The sequence below is a fragment of the Sus scrofa genome, chromosome 7 (assembly GCF_054392235.1).
Source record: "Sus scrofa isolate SSC_HxYL_T2T_F1_AM1 chromosome 7, Sscrofa_HxYL_maternal_Yorkshire_Landrace_v2.0, whole genome shotgun sequence".
In the NCBI taxonomy this organism is placed as follows: Eukaryota; Metazoa; Chordata; class Mammalia; order Artiodactyla; family Suidae; genus Sus; species Sus scrofa.
In genome coordinates, this window is record NC_139389.1 from 78,359,144 (window position 1) to 78,375,518 (window position 16,375).

General features: G+C 36.0%; 1 protein-coding gene across 4 annotated transcripts in view; it reads left to right on the forward strand.

Annotated features, from left to right (window-relative positions):
• PRKD1 (protein kinase D1) overlaps positions 1–16,375 on the forward strand; it is a 335,903-nt gene that overhangs the window by 249,211 nt on the left and 70,317 nt on the right. For 3 of the 4 annotated variants that reach the window (XM_021099185.2, XM_084969046.1, XM_084969047.1), the window contains exon 5: positions 4,604–4,627. The exons of the other annotated variant lie outside the window; for it this stretch is intronic. In XM_021099185.2, the coding sequence (XP_020954844.1) occupies positions 4,604–4,627 (24 nt within the window). The remainder of the gene's footprint in view (positions 1–4,603; positions 4,628–16,375) is intronic. 4 annotated transcript variants of the gene reach the window in all.

The following is a 16,375-nucleotide window of genomic DNA, read 5'->3' on the forward strand; positions in this document are numbered from 1 at the left end:
AGTTTGCATTTCCCTGATAGCAAATGATGTGGAACTTCTTTTGTATGCTTATTTTCCATCTGTATATCTTCCTTGTTCAGGTGTTTGTTAAGGTCTTTGGCCTGTTTTTAAATTGAGATTTGTGTGTGTGTGTGTGTGTGTGTGTGTGTGTGTGTGTGTGGTTTTAAGAGTTCTTTGTATATTTTGGATAAAAATCTTTATTTGATAGCTTTTTTGCAAATATTTTCCAAAAGTTTTCTCCCAGTCTATGGTTTGTCTTCTGATTCTCTTAACATTGCAGAGCAGTTTTTTAATTTTAATGAAGTCCAACATATCAGTTATTTTTTTCATGGATCATGCCTTTGGTTATGTATCTAAAAAGACATCACTATATCCAAGGTCACCAGTTTTTCTCCTACATTATCTCCTAGGATTTTTATAGTGTCGTGTTTTACATTTAGGTCTATGATTCATGCACAGTGAATTTTTTTAGGTGTGTAAGGTCTGTGTCTAGGTTCATTTGTTTATATATAGAGTCCAGTTGTTCCAGCACCATTTATTGAAGAGACCATCTTTGTTCCATTGTATTGCTCCTTTGTCAAAGTTGTGTTGACTATATGGGGACTTATTTTGGGATTCACTATTCTGATTCAGTGACCTATTTGTCATTCTTACACCACAAAGTTTTAATTTTTATAGCTTTGTAGTAAGTTTTGAAGTTGAATAGAATCAGTCCTCCAACTTCGTTCTTCAGTATTGTGTTGGCTATTCTCTGTCTTTTGCCTCTTTGTATAAACAGTAGAATCGCTTTGTTGATATCCATAAAGTAATTTTCTGGGATTTTGATTGGGATTACATTGAATCTATATGTCAAGTTGGTAAAACTGACATCCTGACAATATTGAATCTTCCTATCCATGAACATGGGATATCATTATTTCATTCTTCTTTGATGTCACTCATCAGTTTTGTAGTTTTCCTAATATAGATCTTATATATATTTTGTTAGATTTATATCTAAGTATTTCATTTGGGGGGGCAGTTCCAATGTGAATAGTATTGTTACAAATATATTTTTCAACGTTTTTATTCATAGTATTTAAAAGTTAGAAATAGATAAATAGCAGCAGAGTTATAAAATAAAATAGTATACAGCAATACAGCAATATAATTGAGGAGCTGTTGATTCATTCAGCAACATAAATGAATCTCACAAAATAATACTTAGAGGAAAAAAAACAGACCCAAAAGAGTACTTATGAATCCAGTATGTGATGTTCTAGTCAAGAAAAACTAATTTGTGGTGAGAGACATCAGAAAATGTTTCCTTGCATTCAGGTGCCAACTTAGAGGGAGCAGGAGAGAGCCTTCCTCGATGCTGGAAATATTTTATATCTTCATCCAATAGAGGTCACATGCTTATGTAAAACTTAATCAATATGTACACCTCAAATTTTCTGCACTTAATTCCATGTAAGTTGTACCTCCGTTAAAATGTTTTAAAATGACAATGGCAAGTAGCTATCCAAATAGCAAGTTATAAAATCATTAGGTTTCTTCATCCCATATCATATGAGAAAATAATGAAATATTATATGAATAATTAGTAATTAAATTTAATCCTGAGATTCCCATCAGTCAATTTAAAGAAAATGGGTTTACAAAAAATTATATTTTCAGAAAGAGAAACATAAATTCTTTGAGTGCTAATGAAAAGTAATACATCACATCATCCTAATATATATTGTATTAATTTTAATTTCCATAATAAACTTTTTTTTTGTCTTTTTAGAGCCACACTTATGACATATGTAAGTTCCCAGGCTAGGTGTCAAATTGGAACTGTAGCTGCCAGCCTGTGCCACAGCCACAGCAACGTGGGATCCAAGCCGCATCTGCAACCTATACCACAGCTCACGGCAATGCCAGATCCTTAACCCACTGAGTGAGGCCAGGGATCAAACCCACATCCTCATGGATCCTAGTCGGGTTCATTACTGCTGAACCACGACAGGAACTACTAAACTTTTCTTTTAAGGGCAGCACCTGTGGCATATGAAAGTTTCCAGTTTAGGGGTGGAATCAAAGCTTCAGCTGTGGGCCTATGGCACAGCCACAGCAATGCCAGATCTGAGCCACATCTTCACCTACGCTGCAGCTTATGGCAACGCCAGATCGTTAATCTACTGAGCAAGGCCAGGGATTGAACCCACATCCTCATGGATCCTAGTCGGGTTCATTACTGCTGAACCACGACAGGAACTACTAAACTTTTCCTTTAAGGGCAGCACCTGTGGCATATGAAAGTTTCCAGTTTAGGGGTGGAATCAAAGCTTCAGCTGTGGGCCTATGGCACAGCCACAGCAATGCCAGATTTGAGCCACATCTTCACCTACGCTGCAGCTTATGGCAACGCCAGATTGTTAATCTACTGAGCAAGGCCAGGGATTGAACCCACATCCTCATGGATACTAGGCAGGTTCGTTACTGCTGAGCCACAACAGGAACTCCATTTTTTTTTTATAAGAAACATTTTCTACAGTGGTTTTCACCAAACACAAACTGTGATTCATATTATCTGTGACTTACGGACATTTCCGGTGATGCCACTTTGATAACAAGGGAAACATAGAGAGGTGTGTCCTTCCCCAAGTTTTTTCTTCAAAATAATGGTACTATAACTTACTGTATGAAAATATATTTTCCTAGTGAACTATGATTGGGAAATACTTCTTGGTCCATGAAAATATATTTTCCTAGTGAAATATGATTGGGAAATACTTCTTGGTCCATGTAGGTACTTGACATCATAATATTCATTAAGCGTAGTTAGGTTTCTCAGAAGTCTTTCAATAATGAAATCAGTGTTCTTAAACTGACTCAAATATGGAATCCCTTTTTTCTCACAAAACCTCAGAATATCTAATGGGAAAAAAACATATACTTTGTGAAATGGCAGCTTAAAGGAGTAAGTCAATTAATGCATGTTGCATAGGCTAAGTTGAATTCTGATAATAGCTGGGAAGCAAAGATATTCAGAGCTATAATCAGGAGGAAAATCTATCAGATATATTGAAGATAAGGATGATGTCTTATTTTGGAAATTGAGAAACTTGATTGATTTCCTCTCCCAAAGAGATGGCTTTGCCACCTTCATATGAAAATGTTCCATAAAAGGGAGTTCCCTACATGGTGCAGCAGAAACAAATCCGACTAGGAACCATGAGGTTGTGGGTTCGATCCCTAGCCTTGCTCAGTGGGTTAAGGATCTGGCATTGCCATGAGCTGTGGGGTAGGTTGCAGACACAGCTTGGATCCTGTGTTGCTGTGGCTGTGGCGTAGGCCAGCGGCTACAGCTCCAACTAGACCCCTAGCCTGGGAACCTCTATATGCCACAGGTGCAACCCTAAAAAGACAAAAGACAAAGAAAAAGAAAATGTTCCATAAAAGCACATCCCAACAAGATCACAACTTTTCCTCCAAAGTCAGGTTTGGATCTGGCCACATGAACCGTTGTTGCCCCTAAGTTCTGCACATGCTTCATGTTATTCCAGAAATCTAACAGGTGTTACTGAGTAATGGATAATCTTAACAGAACCTCATCATAAATGTACATCACTTCTCAAAGTCTCTGACAACATGGGTTAGCTATACATTGCAAATTAGAATACAGGGACTGAGACAACAGATGATAGGGTTTTTTTCAAAGTGCAGTGGAAATATCACTGATTTCCAAACACAGTCATGCATTTTTTTGTTAAGAAAAAGAGTCAGCCGTATTTTAGTTTTGAGATGTTCTCTAGTTATCAGATGAAGCTGCCCCCAAAAGCTTGAGGTAACAGAGATGAAAAAGAATATATTCATCATAAATTATCATATATGTGTTGTCTACCTAACCATGTATTTCTTACATTTTTCGTTGATATGCCTCCTCTTAAAAATTCATAATAACCTTTCTGCATTTGAAGTATATTTCAACTTTGAATGAAGTCAGACAGGAAGCAATGATATGCAGCAAAGACTCTGAAATGAGGAAAGAATACACTGTAGACATATTTCTCTCATTAAAACTAATCCACTGTTGGACTCTCCAGGTTTGTAAAGCACTGAGTGATACTGATTATTCATCAGCTTATTCTTGCCTGCAGCCAGATAACAACTATGTCACATTTGATTACTTTGATGACCTTTTTCTTTCTTTTCCCATTGAGAAGATGAATTATTGTGAAGAAAATCTAATCTTTCACTTAAAGGTCAAAATGCTTCATTCTGACTGTAATTTATTTTCAACAAGGTGAATGAACCATCTTTCATCACTGACATCGTGACAAATAGATGTATTTTCTACCTCCACCAGCTCAAAACTAAAACTGTGTTTTTTCTGTCCTAATTTAGTGTCTGTAGTTCCATTTAAGTGTAAAAAAGGTAGTTTCCAACCAAGATGTTTCTGTGCCACAAAGACTGATTAATATCACATTTTGCTTGTCTTTAAAAAAATATTATTTGCTAATAATATTATTGAGTAACATGCATTGCTTCTCTCCAGTAACCCTGTTCTCTTATTTTTCCCTCCCTTTACTCTGCAACTTTGCCTGCTTTTTGCTTTTACAACTTCATGTTTCAGTCTCCTGTGAGTCCTGGCTTTGAGGTAGGTACTAACCCCAACTCTGAATGTGTTTCACTATCTTTACAAACCAATATTATAATATTAAATTAACATCAGACAGTTACCTGTATTGACTCTTTGAGAATAATCAGGTCAGCATTTAGCTCTGAATCCAACCTATTGAACTGCAGAAAGCCCACAGGTTTTTGTTGTTGTTGTCTTTTCCTGTTATTATTGTTTAAGTTTTCACAGTCCTCAAATAAGACAAAGGTCAGTGCAGGCGTTAGACTAAAAGATGGTTGATGTGATGAAATGCATCCCCAGACTGCTTGATTCCACAGTGGTGTCTTTTCTATGAAACTGAGCAAACCAGTTGAGAATAGATCAGTGTACAGTCGGCACTTGCTCTACCTGGTAGCACATTAAATGAAATGCATGCATATTGAAACTTGTCCTGGTGCCAGGTACCCAGAACCATGGCAAGTGAGGTCACCATCCCAATATCCACTGGTTTTGTTGGCACATTAAGGCACGAAACAAGGACTACCTAAAGATGAACATAGCTTTTCAAGAAAGGAGCTTTGAAACGTTAATGTATTATCACAGTCTGTATAATTATTTTTAGAAAGGATGGTATGCAAGTGTATATATTAAGATCTCAATCCAAGAAGAAATTGTGTTCAGAAAAGACACACAGTTTCTGCAAAAACACTTTAATTAAGACCCCCTTCAAAATTGGCCTTTTATCTATCTTAAACAATAAATAACCTAAACATAGAGAAGTCAACTGTTAAAGCAGAATTTACAACAGTGCCCTTCTTGTGATAACTTGTTTTGACCAGTTGACTTGTTAATACTTAGTTTTCCTTATTTCTATATCTCTGATGAATTGAGAGTTGACATACTGTCATTTTCCTTCATGAGACTATAAAATTCAAAAACCATTGTTAGTGTCCATTCTAAGATGGTCTTGTTAAGGTAACTCTAAGGAAGCTGATGAAAACACAATCAGAGCATGTTCTGGGTTAAATAAAATTAACAAGTCAAGATATCATGATTTATAAGATGTAAAATGAAAAGCTCTGCTTCAGTAATAGTGAATTCCCATGTTTGGAAAATCATCCAAGTTCAAAATGTGCCCTACTTAGAAAAGTCCAGGGTGAATGCTAGGTCAGTGTAATTTTTGATACTCTCGTAAATTTAAATTTTGTAATTTACAATGCCTTCCAGACATAATTTGAAATGTGCACTAGAATCTTTCCTTTCGAACTATCCTTTGGGCATAAAGCCAGGCAAGGATGGAAAGCATTTTACTCTTTCCTCCCCTACACTGAAATCAGAATAGATTGTGTAAAGTAGGACTAAAGAGTAGTTTGCTATTCTGTGGAAGTTGTACAGCTTAAAGGCAGCCAAGCCTTCTCAGAATAGGTCCTGAGGGAAACAAGATGCATTTTTTCTTCTGCATAAATTGTTGTTCTTAAAGTTGTTTATATCTAGTTTGTGGAAAAGGTAACAAACATTTCTCTGTTTTTTATATAAAAGTCTTGGAAGAAAATGATTCATAAAATTTGGCTTATATTTCAGAGAAATATTTTAGTGACAGTTTGTTAAGTGCAAAATTGTTCAAGCAACCTGGTCATGGTCCCATGTTTAGCATGTCCTAGTCACTTTATACTTTCAGGTTTATTACTCAAGGATGTAAAAGTATCCAAATGGAGATGAATTCTCTGCCCTCGTGGACTTGCAGGAATGGCAATATGCAAAAAAAATTAATATGTTTTTGTAAAAGCTTCCTTGTATTACATTGCAGTGATATATATTAATTTACTTAGTCTTGCCTACTGATTAGATCAGTTCCTTCTTTTAAAAGCAATGCTGAAATAGGCACCCTTGCCTGTATTTTTTGCACATTTGTTAAAGTATTGATTTCTCAATAAGTTTGAGTGAATCCAGTAGGTTATATCCTTAGAAACAAAGTAGACTAAAGAATGTACATATATATATATTTTTGCCAAATAATTCTTCCAAAGGTTTTAAAGATTCTCTGACTTCAGTATATGAGAGTTTCCATTTCTTTATATTCTTCCCAACAGTCAATTTTATCAATATTTTAAAAGGTTATTTTTACAATTTTATAGGTAAAATAATTTCTTTTTCAAAATGTTATTTCTTTATTGGAAAAGAAAGCTTTACATGTATTTGTCAATTTGTATTTCACCTATGGTGAATTGCCTGTCTCTTTCTCCATTGAATTGCTTATTGCTTGCTTAGAATATATATTATGACATTAGTCCTCTGTCTCTTAATCTATGATGAAAGTATCTTTTCAGTTTTACCTGTGTTTGTTTTGTGGTTTTTTTGTTTTGTTTTGTTTTGTTTTTGTCTTTTTGCTATTTCTTGGGCCGCTCCTGCGGCATGTGGCGATTCCCAGGTTAGGGGTCCAGTCGGAGCTGTAGCCACTGGCCTACACCAGAGCCACAGCAACGCGGGATCTGAGCCACGTCTGCAACCTACACCACAGCTCACGGCAACGCCAGATCCTTAAACCACTGAGCAAGGTCAGGGACCGAACCCGCAACCTCATGGTTCCTAGTCGGATTCGTTAACCACTGCGCCACGACGGGAACTCCTACCTGTGTTTTTGATGTCTTTTTCCCACCCATATTTTAACACAGAGAATACGTGTTTTCACTCATTATCTTACTGTACATGGAATACTATTGAAAATAAACCAATGTAGGCAGATTAAACATAATATTCTTTTCAAATGATTCAGGAGAATAGGCTTTTCTTGATGTAAATGAGCTAAAGTCAAGTTGGAAAATGAAGCATTTAAGACATTGGTGTCCTTTGTGATGACAGGTTGCAATTGATGACACTTTTTTAAAAAACTTTATTAGAGTATAGTTGACATAATATTGAGTTAGTTTCAGGTGTACAGCACAGTGAATCAGTTATACATATACATATATTCATTCTTTTTCAGATTATTTTCCCATATAGGTTATTATATTTTTTTAATTGGGTAGGCCTCATGGAATTTGTGGTTTTTTAAATTTAAGAACTTCACTGAAAATATTTTAAATCTTTTTAAACGTCTATAAGGAAGCATTTACTATTAATAGCTTTTAAGTTAGGAGGCTCTGGAGAGATTTGGGGTACTTTTGGTGAGATTAAATGCTTCTAGCCTAGTCTTTTTGGTAATTCTTAACATTCAGACTGCCTTACAGAAATTACTAGAAAATAAATTGTTCATTCCAAAAACTTTCCCTGTTTTTGACAGTTTTATATCCTTACTCTTCACATCCTTTAGTTTTTATAAAATTTGTACAATATTCAGTTTAACTTTTTAATACTACAGTGCATATTTTCTAAATAATAATTTGCCATAAACTGCTATTATTTTCATAAAGTTTACTGATTCACATTTAATTTAGACAAACATTGTACTAAAAGGAACTCTTGGCTGCGTATTTTCCTAGAAAATGTCCCCCCAAAATGATTCGTTCAGTTACTGTTTCTGTTCATTAAATAAATAAAGGCAGGAGAATACCTGAATTGTATTGTCTATCCGTAATTGGATATAATCCTGATACATCTTATAACAGTCAAGGTATATTCTTTTCAAATGAGCAGATAAGGTTGGGGGGGTTATTTCTAATTCTGAATGAAACTATGATGAAATTTCTGGCCAAATGAATATTTTCCAGGATATTTTCCAAAGTAATAGAAGTAGAGATTACAGTTGTTACACTTGTGTTCTGGAGTTCCAGGAATCTTGGTGATTCATCTGAGTTAAGAAGTCATTTTTCCATTTAAATACACACCATGACATCCTTGTAACACATTTGCTAGATATTGTGAGATTTCTTTTGAAGATTATATAAACTAGTTCTCCAAATTCAAATTGGGCAGTGTACACTTTCAAAGAGGAAAATGCATCCAAGAATTCTTTAACCAACACTTCTCTGTCTCCTGAGAGTCAGAAGTGTATGGAATGTGCAGTGTGTGAATTTGCTGAGCCCATGGGTAAATTTAAGTGTATAAGGCCTCCTTTGATGTGCTGCTAATCAGTGTTGCCTGATTACATTGAATGTGTCTGACTTATCACTTATACATTATTATTTCATACTCTGGACATAGACTTCCAGATGCACAATTTTAAATATGAACACAGCTGCAGATTTCTTGAACTCCACCTGCAGAGGGGGCATAGTATATCACTTGTCCACATTTACAAACATACAGGACTTTGGAACAATGTATCTTTAGTGAAGGCTCTGAAGGGCCTTCACTCACATTGGAAAGGTACCTTGGCCTCCATAATACTCCTCTTAAGACACAAGGCATTGCTCTCTGTTTTAGGACCCAAAACAAGCCCCGACCCACCCACCTTGTTACCAATAACAAGCATTTGTTTAGTGGCTGTCTGTGTCCATCCAACATCATGTTGGGCCTTCCAATGAAATATAAGTCCTTTCTCCTATATTCCTCACCAATTGTGATGACTAAGCTCCTAGCTGAGAGCTGTGAAAAAAAAGGTTACTCATTTTAACTCAGAGAGCTTGTGTATCCTCATGAATGTTCTGACCTCCCCCCCAAAAAAAGAAATATAGATTTGTGTAGAAGAAATAATAATGAAAAGGAGTGAGGAGAGTGAAAGATTGGAGTTTGTAGTATAAATTAAACTTCCAGAAAATTTAGAAATAATTCAGCTTCTAAAATGTTTATCTGTGTGTTCAGAAATATTTAGATACATTATTTTACTTGATCCCTTAAACCTGATGTTTATTTTTGTTGTTGTTATTTGGTTCCATCTGGTCAGATGAATTCCCGCCTCCCTTCTCAAGAATACTTAAAGTGTTGTAATTTTGATAGTAAATATAGTGAGCTGCAAGATAAAACACATCCAGAAGTTATGAACAAATATGGTTTCTTCCAAACATCTCAGTTTTTGAAAGTATCTCTCTGTAGCTGTGCACTAAAAATATCACTGAGTGATACAGTTTCATTGAGTTAGTGCTTCCCTTAAAGCTTTTTTTAAAGTAGGTAAAGAAAAAAGTCTCATCCTTTTCTTTTTTAACTAAGCTGCATTAAAATCTAGTCTTTGTTTCTACCATATTGTTTCAGAAGCACATGTGCACATATTCATATATGCTACATGTTCAGCATTGACTGTTGTAGGCTAAGATTCTATAAAATATTATCAAGTTATCCTTATGGGCTATTTATGAAGGGAAAGGCTCTAACCTTTGTAGTCTTGAGCTGTGTTTTTGGCATGCTTTTCTGGCTTTTCCTTGGTATTTCCAAGGCAGTAATCAAAAGGAAAACTTATTTCTAGATTATTTCGTTCAGCTTTCGAGTGAGCTCATAAACTCAGGGAAAACCCCTATTCAGTCAGGGTCAAATACTGTAACAATGTGTGTCCCTAAAATCACTATTCTTGAATTTTCCACATAATCTGTTTACCTTCCAATTCACTTTCTGTATGTAGATCGAATCAGACACTCAGAGCACCAAAGCAGAAGTTGTTGACATGTTGAATTATTTTCTTCCTCTGTGGAAATGCTCCTTCTTTTATTTTGTAACTTTATGCTGTGTGGCATTAAGGTTGCATTGCCTTCAGGTGAAAAGAGTGGTAATCTTACTTGCATTGTGTCTCCCCTTTCCTCTAGGAACCCACAGATTTGAAGGATATTGGTAACTGACATTTTGAAAGAGCAGTACATGTAATTTGTAACAATTCTCCAAGGGATCTAGTGCTTTCTCTGCATATAGGGTGGATTGCTTAAGAAATTATTAAGGTTCTTTTAGGTTCCTGGAGGAGAGGGGAAATACAAGTAAGGTTGCTTCATTTCTGTTTACTTAAAAAGAGTGAGAGAATATAAAAGTTAATGCAACTTCTGAGACTTCTTTAGCACTCAGCACATCCAGATCACCTTGTATTTTTAATAAGAAGTTATACACCTTATTACTGTGCAAGCTTTTATAAATTGCTGCAAACATTAAGAAATGGATTCTTTGCTCTAAAATAGCATCCGTCACCACTAAGCAGGGGGTGTACATTTTTTTTTCTGCCCTGTAGCAGCCCTTTTCACTATTATGAAAAGGTGTTGATTAGATTTTATATGCTATATATTTAGGGTATCCAACTGAGGAGCCAAACTCAGTTTATCTGGCACACTTGGCAGGTAATTCAAAGCATGTAGAATCGGAATTATAACACAATAGCACTGAACAGTTTAAAACTCTCCAAACAACCTACCCTTTACTCAGTGAATTTCAGGGCATGGAAACATGGGCGTTCCTATGTGAACTCCATTTCCCGAGAGTCTTCAGACTTGTCTGTTGCCCACAGACTGCTCTCTGCTGGAAAATTCCAGACTCCTCATGTGAAAGGTGAGATCTTCATTGAAGTGTTGTTGAAAGAAGTCAGTTTCTTTTTGTTTCATAACATAGTTCACCTCAGACTAAGCATTCACAGCATGTTTTACTAGCAGTGACTATGGGTGGGGTTAGATAATCATTTCCAAGTGGGATAAACAGGTTTCAGAGTATATGAAAGAAACCTAGGCAGTTCAGAGGTTAGGATGACCGAGTTGTCCTAAACGGAATTTTAACTGGTAATAATGATCAACACAGTCACTGCATGGAAGGACTCACTTCAGGATCCACACCAAATGCCTCTCCTTCAGAAAACCCTTTTCTAAATGAACTCTTACTCTCCACCATGGAAGTGATTTATCTTTTCTTCAAACCTTCACACATATGGGGACTTATTCTGTGTGAGACAGTATTCTAGAAGTTGGTGATGCCATGATGAACAAAATTTTCCAGGTCCCCTTCTCTGGAAACGTATATTAAACTGAAGGGAGACAGTAAAAAACAAATAAGAAAATAAGCAAATAAGACAGTTGCGGACTGCCGTAATGGCTCTAGAAGGTACAGATGATGCGCCAGAAAGTAACAGTGTGGAGGGGAGGTGGGCAAGAAATTAGGAGGCCTGGAGGTCTGTTGGAGAAGGTGACATGTGACTTGAAATCTGAAGAATAAGACAGAACCATCTATGCCTAAAGAAGGGAAGAGCACGTAATGTTACTATTGATAGTAACGGTTATGTTGTGTCTAGAAATTTATTGGATAGTAAATTCATTGGGCATAGAAACTGTTGTTTATTACCCTTTATATGTTCTGGCTACGGGCCTTTAGGTAGGATTTGGTAGGAAAACTGGCAGCACTTGTTAATTTTATTTTATTTTATTTTTTTTGGTCTTTTGTCTTTTAGGGCCGCACCCGCGTGGCATATGTAGGTTCCCAGGCTAGGGGTCCAGTTGGAACTGTAGCCACTGGTCTACACCTACGCTACAGCAACGTGGGATCTGAGCCGCATCTGCGACCTACACCACAGTTCATGGCAACGCCAGATCCTTAACCCACTGAGGGAGGCCAGGGATCGAACCTGCCACCTCATGGTTCCTAGTTGGATTCGTTAACCACTGAACCAGGATGGGAACTCCGCACTTGTTAAATTATAAATTAAATAGATCCACCTTTTAAAATTGAAGTATAATTTCTTTACAGTGTTACATAAGTTGCAAGTAAGTATATAGTGATTCACAATTTAATGGTAATATTCTGTTTGTAGTTATTGTAAAATATTGGCTGTAGTCCCAGTGTTGTACAGTATATCCTTTTAGCTTATTTTGTACCTTTTACTCCTCTACCTCTATATTTCTCCCCCCACCTTCTCTCCTCCCACCTCTAGTTTGTTATCTGTATCTCTGAGTCTGCTTCTTTTTTGTTTTATTCATTGGTTTGTTGTATTTTTTTAGATTCCACATATAACTGATATCATACAGTGTTTGTAGTTCTCTGACCTGTTGCACTTAGCATAATGCCATCAAGGTCCATCCATGTTTCTGCAAATGACAAAATTTCATTCTTTTTTATGGCCAAGTAGTATTCTACTGTGTATCACACATATGTGTATATATACACACACATATATGTATACATATACATACATATATGTATATATATGCTACACTTCTTTATCCATTCATCTGTTGATGTCATTTAGATTACTTTTATATCTCAGCATCTCAGCAGTTATAAATAATACTATCTTGATGGCTGTAGAAGAGAACTGTCCTGTTATAAGGTGTTATTCTATGCGGTTATTTGAATAGTAATCAAAAATGCTAAATCTTGGGAATTCTTGTTGTGACTGAGTAGGGTAAAAAACCCGACTAGTGACCAGGAGGATGCAGATTCCATCCCTGGCTTTGCTCAGTGGGTTAAGGATACAGTGTTGCTGTGAACTGTGGTGTAGGTTACAGATGTGGGTCAAATCCCACTTTGCCATGGCTGTAGCATAGGCCGGCAGCTGCAGCTTTGATTCAGCCCCTAGCATGGGAACTTCCATATGCCACAGGTATGGCTCTAAAAAGCCAAAAAAAAAAAAACTACTAAAACTTAAAACTTCTGGGACAAACAATTAATGTTTGATTGACTCTGTTTTCACACTGTTGTTCTGACATCTTTAAAGCATAACAACATGTGAATAAGAAAGTAGGCAGGCAGCTGAGTGATACTTACACAATAGAAGCTGTGTATTCTGCTAGTCATTATGTTCTAGAAAAACATGCATGATTCAGATTTTATCTTCTGAGCACAGACAAGCTGCTTGGAAGTCTCTTCTGTAGGTCAAGGTTATGAGTTCACAATATTTTCACATTATGTTTTGGCATGTTGCAAAATGTTGATTTTTTTCTCATGGTTTCTTATGAATTCTTCCTTCATGACTTAATTGAAGGGAAGAAAATGCTTTTTGTTTTTATATTAGCATAGTCAGGGAATGTGAGAGCTGTTAGGGAACAAAAAGAGGGGAATCATTATTATCATCTGGAACAAGGCTACCTTGCTCTGTTCATAGTTCTGCTACTTGCAGGCTTTGTGATCTTGGGCAAATGACTTAATCTCTGTGTTTCAGTTTCCTTGTCTTCAAAAATCTGGTGGTCATGAGGTTTAAATGAGTTAGTGCATGTAAAGTGCTATGAAGAGAATTTGACACATGTAAAGGTTATAGAAAGTGTTCTATGTCATAATTTAGTTAAAAGAGCTTTGACTCCCCACGACCAGATTTATTCCCCAAATCAGTTGACTAGTGTAGTATTTCAAAATTTTTTCAATCACCAAAGTTTAGAAATAGAATTACTTTGTAAAGCAACTAGAGTTTCCACTTCTTTTGTGAAACTAAGAGGTCTGGAAACACAGGGCTTTCATACTCACATTGCAACCATTAGCAGTGTTTGAGCCACCCCAGTCTCCTTTAAAGTGAGCCCATCCTCTCCAATTTACTGTAATCTCCACTATTCTCTATTGCATCCCTGACAGCCATTCATATTAACAGCCTATAGATGTGTTTTTGAGCTTGCCACCAGTCCTCCTTCCAGAGCAGATTTTGTATGCACATTGGATATGCCAAGTAGGGATGAGGAACAGACAGACAAGTACAGAGAAGGGTTCCAGTGAAAAATTCCTAAGCCAACTGTACTCTCTTAAAATTGAAATCCTATAGTGCAAGTGTGTCAAAGTTACAATACATATTATACTAAATTTTTTATAAGTGTATAAGTAACAGTCTGTATGTTGAACATCTCTATTGAAATATCTTGTCCATTATTTGCATGTATTTATTTCTTGAAAACATTCATTTTTATTCAGTTCAAGCAATGTTTATTATTTATCATATACTAGGTACTTCTTTCCATTAACAGGACAAATGTGATTAAGACACCATCCTTATCTTCTTAGGAGCTTATCATATAGTGGTTAAAACCAAAGAGTCCAAAACATGATGAGTCTGAAAAGAGAAGCCAACATGTATGTTAACGTGTCCATTACTTTTCTCTTTCTCTTTAACTTGAGGAAAGTTTATGTCACCCCAAATCCAGTCCTCATTATGGGTCTATGAAATGGATTTTAGTTAATAAACATAAATATTATAATCCTGGAGGAGTTTTCATTTAAATCTTGTTTTTTGTAAAGTGACTTTCTCTCTCAGGAAATCTTAGGTTTGATTTTTATATAAATGACAACAAGAAACCACAGGTAAAGATGGTTCCCCCCCCCCTTGTTTCCTAGCTCTACTAATAAACAGAACTCATTTTGAACTGCAGAATGGAGTATACCTTGTTGGGAAATTGTTTCAGTGTCCTGTTGAATGTTAAAGATGTGCTGGCAGTTGGAGTTTCCATAATGTAATCTAAGCAGTCATTTCCTGGTCTGGTTCCAAACTTGCTGAGTCATCAATTTAATATACCAGGTTTAAAAACAAATTGAGCCTCTAGAAAAGCAAGATGCATTGTCTCTGCAACTTAGTGTTCAGTGCATATAGCCTTAACTTTCAAATGAAACACTGTTACCATACTGATATTGCAGACACTTTGCAAAGCCCCAGACTTAAAAAAATTTAATTTATATGATCTTAATTCTATTTAATGTCTAATCCTCTCTTTAAAATTCAGCTTTCATTTTTCTATTCTCCTATTTTCTCCCATCCATGATGTGATACCTCTTACAATGAGAACAAAAAGGAGACCTTTATACTCTCCATCATCTATAATTTGCCAAATCAGATCGTTTGTATCAATCCATCCCAGTGCCATACCTTACAGTGATGTCAGTTCTCACGTAAGTTCCACACTTGTAATTTGATCCAAACGTCTTCATTTAGGAAAAGAACAATTCCTAGGCCCAATGGCTAATGTAGAAATAGTTTGTTTGGTTTTTTTTAGTGCCGCCCCCATGGCATGTGGAGGCTTGAGGTCGAATCCAGCTATAGTTGCCAGCCTACACCACAGCCACAGCAACTCAGGATCTGAGCCTCATCTGTGACCTACACCATAGCTCATCGCAACACTGGATCCTTAACCCACTGAGCAAGGCCAGGGATCAAACCCGCAACCTCATGGTTACTAGTCAGATTCGTTTCTGCTGTGCCACAACAGGAACTCCAAAGTAAAATTTTTAGAAGCACACCCTCCTGCACATGCTTACCATAATTATAGAGAAGGGAATTTTATATCTGTTCTGTGAGTTTTGAGCCAGTTTTTGCTCTGAACATAATAATGAAGCAGGATGAAACAAAATGTGGTTGTTCCCTTTCCAAAACATTTCGCATTTCCTTTCTATTCCCATTTAGAAAACAAAGCAAAAAAAAAAAAAAAAAACCAAAAAAACACTTATCTTCGGATTGCCAAGGTTCACCAAATACACAGTGCCAGTCTAGCACAACTAGTTACAGTGGAAGTTAATTTAAACACCAGTTAATTAACTCTTAAACCTAGTGAAACTTTTACTAGCATTGGATGGGTAAGGTCAAATTTTTCTTTACCAAAATTAAAGAAATATCTTGTTTAAAACTGTGAAATACTGTACACATTATAATTACATATACAAATAAGTAGAAAGAAAATAAGATGAAATAAGTTAATGAATAAATACAATGAAACAGTATCTCTTTACTTTGTATAATAATGCATAACAGCCATAAAACCCCTTGATATAAGTCAACATTACCCTTTGAATTGCTAAGTCTAGTTTCATATTTAACTTACCTTCAAGTCCAAGCTAGTTAGATTTAGATTAATGAGATTTTTTAAATGATCTCCTATTTCCTTTAAAATTACACATTTCTAATTTTTTCTTACTCTGTAACTTGATAGATCCAACAAAATATACTATAATTATGGTTTTCTGGTATATATACTGTCAAAGCTTCACATA